At 58.7% G+C, this 9,521-nt stretch overlaps 1 protein-coding gene across 2 annotated transcripts; it reads right to left on the bottom strand.

Annotated features, from left to right (window-relative positions):
* Positions 1–96: 96 nt before the first annotated feature.
* On the bottom strand, positions 97–8,136 carry Taf1c (TATA-box binding protein associated factor, RNA polymerase I subunit C). 2 transcript variants are annotated; one of them, XM_003461959.5, is made up of 15 exons: positions 7,970–8,136; positions 5,401–5,595; positions 4,755–4,836; positions 4,529–4,626; positions 4,367–4,456; positions 4,184–4,257; positions 3,444–3,682; positions 3,226–3,342; positions 3,038–3,155; positions 2,895–2,966; positions 2,620–2,755; positions 2,402–2,545; positions 1,773–1,947; positions 1,553–1,690; positions 97–1,477 (listed from the first exon to the last, which is right to left on the bottom strand). In XM_003461959.5, exons 2-15 carry the CDS (start codon positions 5,536–5,538, stop codon positions 585–587), a joined length of 2,514 nt encoding a protein of 837 aa, XP_003462007.1. In that variant the 5' UTR covers positions 5,539–5,595; positions 7,970–8,136; the 3' UTR covers positions 97–584. The 2 variants fall into 2 exon arrangements, with proteins under 2 accessions (XP_003462007.1, XP_063103788.1); XM_063247718.1 differs by having other exon boundaries at positions 4,367–4,451.
* Positions 8,137–9,521: the final 1,385 nt, after the last annotated feature.

The raw sequence follows: 9,521 nt of genomic DNA, 5'->3' as shown, positions 1-9,521 counted from the left end.
TCCCGGCGGTCAAACCCTCGTCAGTGCAATCTTAAGCAAGAGACCCTGCACCTAGTAGAGGGGATCCCCTGCAGCCTGTGAACTCGACCACTCCAGTGCACGTTCAGCAGCCAGGTTTACTCCACCTGAGCCTGGCGCCCAAGGGTCTGTCCTGTGACACAAGCTGGACCACGGCAGCAGCTGCCGGCCCCATCTGTGCCCCAGCCCTGTAAGGTCCTGCCAGATCCTTGTGTCACAGCTCAAATGTGGAGCAGCTGCCACTGCCCCAGTTTCCTGTTAGTGGAGGAGATGCTGGGCGACACGGAGCCCTGCCACCCAGTCTCTAGGAGAGAACCCTGTGACACTCATCATGCCAGCCTCTTTCCCCGGGGCTTGTGGACCTGTTTGCAGCAGCTATGTAAAACAGACCGCTGCTCAGTCTTGTTCCTTTAACTTGACTCTGGCTCTGGCTGCCTGCTTTTGGGTCTCCCATAGTTCCGATGGTGTTCAGGATGCAGAAAGCTCTGCACCAGGCAGTTGTTCCCACTCGAGACACAGCTGGTCTGTGGCAGGGATCAGAGGCTCAGTGGAGAGCTCTCAGTGCCTCAGAAGCCCATGCGTGGCCTCTTCCGCTGGGGCCAGGAGCCAGGCGTGGACCGCTGGGAGGGCATGGCTTGGACACTGGAGGCCTGGGAGGGGGGCGTGGCCACGTGTCTGGAGGTGGGGGTGTCCTTTGGCAGTGGCAGCTCCACCATGTTGTCCTGGGGGGTCTGCCGAGCAGACTCTTGGGAGTACGGGGTCACAGGGGGCTGGAGCCTGGCCTCTGAGGTTGTCCGCTCTAGGCTGTGAGGGGAGCTGCTGGTCTCCGGGAGGTCCAAGCAGCTGGTGAGTGAAGAGAAGGTGCTGGACAACTGACTCCGGCGCTTGGGCCGCTTGGCCTGCTTGCCCGGCTCCGAGATCGAGATCTTGCCCTGCTGTCTCTTACACCAAGCAGTGCCCTGGCCTGCCCAGGCTTCCTCCAAACGCTCACTGAGCTCATCCTGCGGGCCGGGCTCGGGGGCAGGGGGCGGCTCTGCTGAGGGGAGCAGGCCCAGGTCCCTCTGCTGCAGGAGCTGCCCCCCAGCCATGGCCGCCCGCAGACCCTGAAGCACTTTCCCTTCCACCTCCCGGGGTTCCAGGCGGCCCAGCAGGCGGCGGTGGGAAAAGGTGGGTGCGGCCCACACGGGGGCTGCAGGTGGCACCTGCAGTAGGGCCTCCAGCCAACGGCTGCAGCAGGCAGTGGCCTGCGAGGTCCAGGAGGGTGTGGGCCTTGGGTCCATGGGAGGCACGCTGGGTGCAGGAGAGTCGGGCCCGGGGTCGCTGGGAGGCTCCTCATCTCGGTGGAAGCTGGAAGCCGCTTGGAGAGTGAGGCGCTGGTAGAAGATGTCCCCAGCGGCTGAGAGCTGGAAGAGCCACACTGCCGGCGTGGAAGCACAGGGAGGGAAGGCAGAGGCCAGACCTGGGGAAGGAGCCATGATGACCCAGACCCGCAAGGCCCACGGCCCCGCAGCCCCGCAGCCCCCCAGCTCCGCACCTATGGTCGGCGCTTCCAGCCGCTCCTGCAGCTGCTTCTGGCTCTTGGGCTCCAGCAGGGGAAATGCGGACAGCGAGTCAGCTGAGGAGGGCAGAGACTGGGGGGGCCCTGCGAGTCGGGGTGCAGACGGCTCCTTTCCTGCAGGAGGCAGAGGGCTGAGGCCCAGGCCGCCTTCTCTCGGCCCAGCCCACCTCTCCATGGCCCAGGGCCCAGGCCTCACCTGTGATATGCAGCAGCTGCACCTGCCCACCTAGACCGCCCAGGAACAGGGGCTGTGGGGAGCCAGGGTGGGCGGGAGGCAGCAGGTGGGCCAGCAGGGCCGGGGAGGGGAGGCCGTGGTTCCACTTGAGCATCGGCACCAGGGGCAGGCGCTCATCCACCAGGTAGAGCGAGAACTGGGGCCGAGAAGGGAATGAGAAGAGGGGCTGAACTGAGACCGACATAGCGGTGCAGAGGCCCTGCCAGGGCCCAGGGCTCTCGGGGTTTCTGCAAACCCCAGGGGGATGGCACTGTGAAGAGGCCAGTCCTCCCCTGAACAGAAGGTGCCTCCTGAGCCGGCAGACGCAGGGAAGGGATGGAAGGACAGCATGACAAGAAGGGGTCTCTTCACACAGAAGCCACGTGGCCGTGTTCCACCTGTTCCATGCCCGCGGGCCCCGAGTCCCTCAAGTGACCTCAGAACTGCCCTGTGTCCACACACTGCAGGACCATCCCGCAGACGTCCCTGCCCCAGCGCCCCTCCTCGTCTGCAGTGCTAGTCTACCTGGGAAGCCTTCTGCGCCTGCCTGCAGGCTCAGGAGTCAGGTTTCATGTGGGCTTAGGCTGGCATGGAGAAGGGGATCTCCTCACCTGGGTACAGACAAGATGCAGAGTGGGGGGCAGTGACTCCGGGTCAGACTGCCGCAGGTACTGCGTGAGCAGGACACGCTCCCCCTTCTGGCAGGAAGCCTCGGCCCCTGCCCGGAAAAGCAGCAGACCGCACCCCGGGGGGCCCTGGGGAAAACACAGAATTAGTTTCTCCGCCATGCCACTGGCTGGCTTGGCTCCCCATCAGCTCCCGGTCGTACCTGAGTGTCGACCATTTTTACTCCAGTGCGGTCACCCACTGTCAGCACCCGCGGGTGCGCGGTGAAGTCTGCCCAGCGCCAGGAAGAAGGGTCCCGGAACACGAGGGTCTCAGGGTCCTTGTAGACCTGCTGCAGTCTTGGGGAGACAGGGAGGTGGTGGGCTGATGGCTGGAGGCAGGGTGTGTGGAGGTGGGACAGCAGACCGGTCAGGACATGCCGGGGAGGGAGCGAGGGTCATGGTGGCTGCAGGGTGGTGTGTGGGGGCAGGGCGTTACCCATTCTGGGGGGTCCACAGACAGACGGCTCCGGAACGGCTGCAGACGGCCAGCTCCCCGGGCAGGTGAGGGCTGCCATAAGGAGTGGTTAGGGTCGGCCAGGCGCCCTCCGCCTCCCCAGCACCCCACTCAACACCGCTCACCTGAGGCTGATCCCCGTGGCCCCCTTCTCGACCCGCAGCACCTGCAGAGTGGCCGGCCGCCGCTGCTTCCCCACCTTCCACACAGCACAGTGGTAGTCTGAGCGCACGGCCAGTAGCGCTGAGGGGGGACAGAGGGGTCAGGCTCGGCCAGCTGTAGGCCCATCACAGAGGGAGAGGGAGGGCCTTACTTTCTCCTTGGACAGTGCTGGTCACCACCTGTCGCACAGGTCCCTGGAGCTGGATGCACCCAGGATCCCCAAGGACCTGGGGGTCACCACCTGAGGGCAGACTGACCTCCTGGAAACCTGTGCCTCTGGCTAAGGAAAAGGGATGAACTCTGGCCACCGTAAGCCCCATCCTTCTCGCCCTATCCTCCCTCAATACCCCCGCCTGACGAGAAGGATACACAGCCTGTCCAGGGCGCCACCAGCCGGGTAGACCAGTTGGCCAACCTGTGAAGTCCTCCCAGGCAGCCAGGCCAGGGCGCCACCCGTGAAGGCCTCATCCAGGAGCAGCTGCTCCCAGCGTGTGGCCAGCTCCTCGTGCAGCAGCCTCCCCAGCAGGTGGGACACTGACTTGCCTAGCACAGGGCCCCCGACGATCGAGAAGCGCCGCAGGCGGTGGCTGAGGTAAGCCCAGGGACACCTGGGGATGACAGCAGCGGCTCTCGGGGTGGGGACGGGATTGGGGCTGGGCCCGTCCCGAGGGAGGCTGGGTGCGGAGCACATGCGCCTCATCTACCTAGTTGCCTTCTCTGGGCACCACCCACCCTGTCCCCTCACCCCAGGCACAGTCACAGGACCCAGACCTGGGCGAGCTCTCCACCGCCCCTGCACAGCGATTGGTTCACAGCTGGGCGTGAGACCCCTGCCAGGACAACCAACGTCCTCTCTGGGACTTTTGGTGTCTCAGGAAGGACAATGACTTTTTCCTTGGGATCATAAGCCATCTTGCTGCCACGTGACAACAGCTTTTCTAGGAATTAAGCCAGGCAGAGGGAAGCAGTGAGAAAATCAAAAGAGACAGAGCCCTGTTGACATTATTCTAACACCAGGACGCAGCTATGCGTGAAGTCCAGGGCCTGAAGTCCCTTTTCCCTTGGGCCAGCTGGGCTACCTGGGCCCACCTTTCCCACTAGCCACTTGCCCCCAGGGCTGGTGTCCACCGAGGTCCTGCAGCAGCTTCTTCGCACTGACCACTGTCATCTTCTTGGAGCGGTTCTGCGTGGAAAGGCCTTGTCAGGCTAACCTAGCCTGGATTTACCGAGCGAGGCGGAGGGGATGGGGCGGGAAGCAGGGGCCCTTTTCCAGCCCGGCAGAGCTTACTCACCCGGCCTCCCTCCAGTTTGAAATTTTCCAGCATCATCTTCCCCAGGGGCGCAAAGGCTATGTCCCCGTGATCCCACAGGAATCTGCTGAGCTGGGAGAGAAGAAGCCCGGTCACCATGCATAGCCCCAGCCACGTAGCGCCCTAGGCTGTGGGACCGCTCACCTGTTCGGTGACATCCAGCACAACCTGGGGCTGCCTCCGGTAGTGGAATCCGCCTCGGAAAAGGAGGTCCTGCGCGGTCACTCCAGGGTCCCAGGGGTCTGAGGGAAGAGGGAGGTGAGGGAAGGGGCTGGGGAAGCACAGGCCACTCGCAGGGCTAGAAAGGGCCACAGGCATGGAGGGAAGGGCTTGAGTGGTGACAGGAAGCTCAGGGGCCTGAGCGCCTCACCGGGACAGGGAGGCAGCAGTGGGAGGGGCCCAGGCATCGATGGCTCCCACAGCAGGGCCGTGGCCGAGTTCGGAGCTGCAATCTAGAGGGAAGAAAACCACCATGGTGACACGACGATCCTCAAAACCCAGCAACGTCGGTATGAGTGTCAGTGTCATTTCACTGATGCAGAAACTGAGGCACAGAAAGGCTGTCACTTGCTCAGGTGACAACTGGTAAAGAAAAGAGCTGGCGTATGAACTCAGGCACACAGAGCCCAGAGCCTGGGCTGTGCTCAGAGACAGGAGCACTTGGTGCAGTCATTTTTCCCAAGGGTCTATTTGTGTGCTCACCCATCCTGACCCAGTCCCCAGGGCAGGGATCGCCTGACCCACCCCGACTCATTGACACCATGTATGACTGAAGGGATCAGAGTCTGGGGGAGAGACAGGCAAACAAGCGGGAGCTGCAGCTCCTGTTGAGTGACACCTCTGTGGACAGCAGGGCAGCCCACACGTTTGCAGAGAGGGTTCCAAGGTGGCCTGGGTACTGGCATCTTGCACTGATGCTGCCACGCCCTATACCATGCCAGCGGGTGTGAGTGCTCACAAGGGGACGAGCGAAAGGGCCCACCCCGGAGCTGCCAGGCCCCTCCTTCCATCCTCACCTTGCAGTTCTGGGGTGGGGACTCTGGCAGGGTCAGGGCGTCTCTCCAGCTGCACATAAAGGACAGGTCGGGGACATCACTTGAACCAAGGGGACCGGTCATAAACAATGAGGGGGGGAGGGAGCTGGGGAAGTCCATCCTGGAAAACAGCACCCAGCGTCACAGCAGCTCCTCTGAAAAAGGCTCCCAGAGCTCCTGGGGAGACACAAAATGCCCTCAGATGGATATTTTCTCTGAGGAACAATTACTAAGAATCGAATCCACATGCAGCCTAATACTAGGGAGCAGCAAACACTACAGAAAAACCAATCATGCCCAGGTGCTGGGAGGGTGTGGCTGGTGCTGGGCAAGGGGACAGTTTTGGTAACAGGAACTGGGAAAAGCCTGAACCCAGCAAAGGAGCCGGTCACGCATGCCCGGGAGGCGGCTCACGTCAAATGGCCTGCAAATGCCGAAGTCCTGGAGCAGAAACGTGAGGCAAACAACCAGGTCACCGAACAAACAAGGAGAGTGGGGAGGGGTGAAGTCAGTAGCTGGGGTGGGGGCAGCTCTGTCACAGGGACATTTGTAAGGCTGCACTCCAGTTCCCAGCAGCCAGGGAGTGAATCTCACCCAGCTGTCTCCCTACTGTTGAGCACGGTGCTTACCAGAAAACGCACCGTGTTCAATAAAAACAAACTTACATCAAGAGCTTTGCTAAATATACAGCCCTCAAGGAGCATAAACAGCTCCATCGTTCTTTATTATAAAGACAGCAGGACCACTGAACACCAGCCCCAGCCAGACACGGTGCCCAACACTTTGTTCTTCTAGTGCCCATATTTGAGGTTCAGCATCCTAAGAGCCAGGAAGCAGCATCTCACTTAAGTGTGACAGCAGTCCCTGCCAGAGCCTGAATCCGATGCCAGTGCTGTGAGCCCTACTCTCCCGGGCACCTAGAGGCAAACACCAGCATTAAGCGTCTTGGTGAGCCAAGATCTGTCCTCCTGGGGCCTCCTGCTGCATCTTGTCAGTATTTTCCGTGTGAGGGCGGAGCCTGCATTTGATTCGCCCCTGAGGCCCTGGTTGGCCCTTGTCACTTTCCTTTCCCTAACAGGAGGAAATGGCAGCAGGGATGGAGGAAGCGTCCAGTGAACCCCTGTGAAAACATCGCTTTCACAGGACTGACAGCACCCATGCTTCCCAGGGGAGGCTGCATCCCTGAGGAACTGGAAGACGCACAGAAAAGATCTTCATCGGCCTCTGGGCTCCAAGCACACTGATCTCTTAGGCGCTTCCTTGCCTTGCTATTTCTTACCACAGGGTCTTTGCTCATTCTGTCTGTCCCGAGGTGAGCTGCTGAAGCTGAATACACGTGCAGGGCTGTGCAAGGCCGGGCATGGCTGAATGAGGAAATGCCTCAGGGGCAAGACAGGCCACAGCTGAGGCCACCTGGAGACTTTCTGGGTAGTCCTTAGTTAGCATCTTCTGTTACTTGGAGGAGTCCTTGAACCCCTCCCAAGGTCCTGCTCAGGTTTCCTGAGTTTTCCACTCTAACCCCTTCCTTGTTTGAATGCTAAATAAATACGGGCTGCCCAGAGGCTTTGTCTGTCTCAGTCACCAGAATTAAGAACTCTGCAGAGGGTGTTGGTCCTCCTAGCACCCACTAGATCACACTGCTTGTCTCATTTGTTTGTGCCTTTACCATGCACTTGTTTGGGAGATGGGGGATCTAGGCACAGACCCCAATAGACTCACAGAAGTCTGAACCTTGGTCATTACGGTACAAAAACTCCTAGACAATCTACTTTGGGGCACCCTCCTAACTAATGGGAGCTGTTTTTTTCTTTCTTTCTTTTTTGTGACAGTGTTTCACTATATATACAGTTTTAGGCAGGTCTCAAACTCACTGTGTAGCCCAGGTTGGCCTTGAACTCACAGGGATTCTCCTGCTTCAGCCTCCTGACTGCTGGGATTACAAGCATGTGCCATCACGCCCAGCCTATTTTCCTATTCTTAATTCCTCCTTTCGACTTCATTCTCTGACCTCTTGAGACATGGACCCAAATCACGACACTACGAAGGACCCTGCCCCATGACACTCCCATGACACTCCCACTACACCTTGCCTTCTCCAGCCAGAGCCGGAACAGCAAACTGTGATGAGATTTTTAAAGACGGAGCTGTCCGATTAAAACTGTCCTAACAGGCCTCATGTGAAGGGAACTCTGTAGCCCTCCAAACCCTTAGGGAGTCCTATGATGGTAACAATCAGAACACGAAGGGCAGTTGGAGGAATGTATGAATGGAAGGAGAAAGGTCGCACCAACCCAAAAGAGCCCAGGTAGGCGAGGGCGCCTCAACAAAGCCCCCAGACGAGGCAGCCTCGACCTCCCCTGACCACTTGGCGCCCCCGCCGGTGCTCCCCAGGGCCCCAGACCCCCGCTCCAGGGAGGCAGAACCCGGCCGGGTCTGCATCAGCGCCAGGTTGGGGCGCACGCGGGCCTGGCGCAGCCGACCCGGCTTCGGGCACCGCCCACCCCGCCGCTTCCGCGTGCTCGCGAACAGCGGAGGCTGCGCGTACACTTACGTGGCCGGACTTCGGCGTGCTTGTCGGGGAAATGGATTCCTCCGAGACACTCGCCGGACACTCGTGCCACAGGGGTGCCCACTAACAGCTCCCCATCAGTGGCGCTCACCTCGCATCAGCCCCTAGGGCAGCAGTGAATGAATTTCCCCGCCAGGCCGGAAGTGCTCCCTGGGTGACAGGAAGTCCCGCCTCCCGGTCAGACCACACAAGCGTCCTCCATCGCCACCTACCGAGCGGAAGTGGAACGGCAGTAGGAATAGATTCCACGAGGTCTTAAAATTGGAACACCAGGTTAATTTGGATTTGAAGCTCACTTCTGCTTTACCAATTTCCTATCTCAAACTTGTTGTGAAGACTAAGTTAATTCACTCAACGAACGCTGAGCACCTACTACTATAAGCCAGGCACTGTATTAGTCTCACGTACTCCCCAGCTCATCCTTAAATCCTAAGGAGCTGGCTTAACAAAGGCACAAATGCCCTTGGATGTGAGGTTGTCCGAGGGGTGCCCAGGTGGGGTAGCTTTAGGCAGTGGTTCCAAAACTCTAGCACACATTGGCAGCCCTGGGGGTGGGGCAAGTCATGTTTAAACTCAGTGTCAGATTGAGGCTAGAGTGAGGCCTTCTGCCTCCCGCTTCCTAAGTGATGCCGATTCTGCTTGTGTGAAGGCCACTTCCGCACACTCTGGGATTAGGGTTAGGGCAAATGCTCATGATTCTCCACCCTCTGCTTCTGGGGTAGCTGGGACTTAGAGGTCTGCACCACCATGTCCAGCATGAGGGCCGCACTTTGAGAAGCACCATCCGATCACAAATCTTACCACTGTTCTAGCCCAAGACTCCTCTAACGTCTCTGTGCACCTGAGTCATTGGGAGAGTTGTTAGAACAGTTCGCTGAGCCCCAGCACAGAATTTTAGATTCAGTAAGTCTGGATGTGGCTCAATTATTTGTTTTTAATAAGTACCCAGGTGAATCTGATGCTGCAGGGCCCACACTCTGAAAAGCACCTTTTTAAATGATCAATTTGCAGATTCTCAACTTCTGTTTCTATATAGTTTCGATTGGGGGTGTGTGGAATCTGATGGCCCTTGCCTGTCTTCCCCATTTACTCCTTTCCCACCGTGGAGCACTGGCCTAGGGCAGTGCTGAACCAGAGGGTGAGTCTAAAGAGTAGACGTCTTATGGGACAGGGCCCCCGTAAGACTAAGTAAAGAGGGTTCAGTGAGAGAAAACAATGGAAGGGTGCAGAAGGATATTTGGGGGGCTGACTATGGTTTCTTCATCAGACAGACAGATGAGTGCAGCGTGTGAAAGTTCAATGAATGATCTGGACATGGAGATATGTTATACTTCCATAAAAAGTCTTTTCAAGAGAGAAAAGAAAATACTACTGGCCATGATGCCTTCTCCTATCAACACTTGGAACTCTTGGTTAGGCTACGGACTTGTAGCCACCACTTAGAATTGAGAAGTCTCCTACAAGGTCAGGAAGACTGTGTGGATCGGGCCCTGTTGTACCCTAATAACTAGAAGAGCAAATCCTCCTTAAAGAC

This window comes from Cavia porcellus, unplaced genomic scaffold (genome assembly GCF_034190915.1).
Source record: "Cavia porcellus strain 051 isolate PalLab524CR breed Dunkin Hartley unplaced genomic scaffold, mCavPor4.1 scaffold_4, whole genome shotgun sequence".
In the NCBI taxonomy this organism is placed as follows: Eukaryota; Metazoa; Chordata; class Mammalia; order Rodentia; family Caviidae; genus Cavia; species Cavia porcellus.
Note: the sequence above shows the minus strand (reverse complement) of the source record. Positions and strands in the feature narration are given on the sequence as shown.

Bases quoted from the DNA above. Each gene is read 5' to 3' on its own strand.
- Taf1c (XM_003461959.5), bottom strand. From the start codon at position 5,538: ATGGACTTCCCCAGCTCCCTCCCCCCCTCATTGTTTATGACCGGTCCC. The intron at 2,967-3,037 runs GTGAGCGGTGTT...TCCTTATGGCAG, and splicing joins GCCACGGGGATCAGCCTCAG to CCCTCACCTGCCCGGGGAGC. The intron at 1,948-2,401 runs GTGAGGAGATCC...TCTCGGCCCCAG, and splicing joins TGCATCTTGTCTGTACCCAG to TTCTCGCTCTACCTGGTGGA.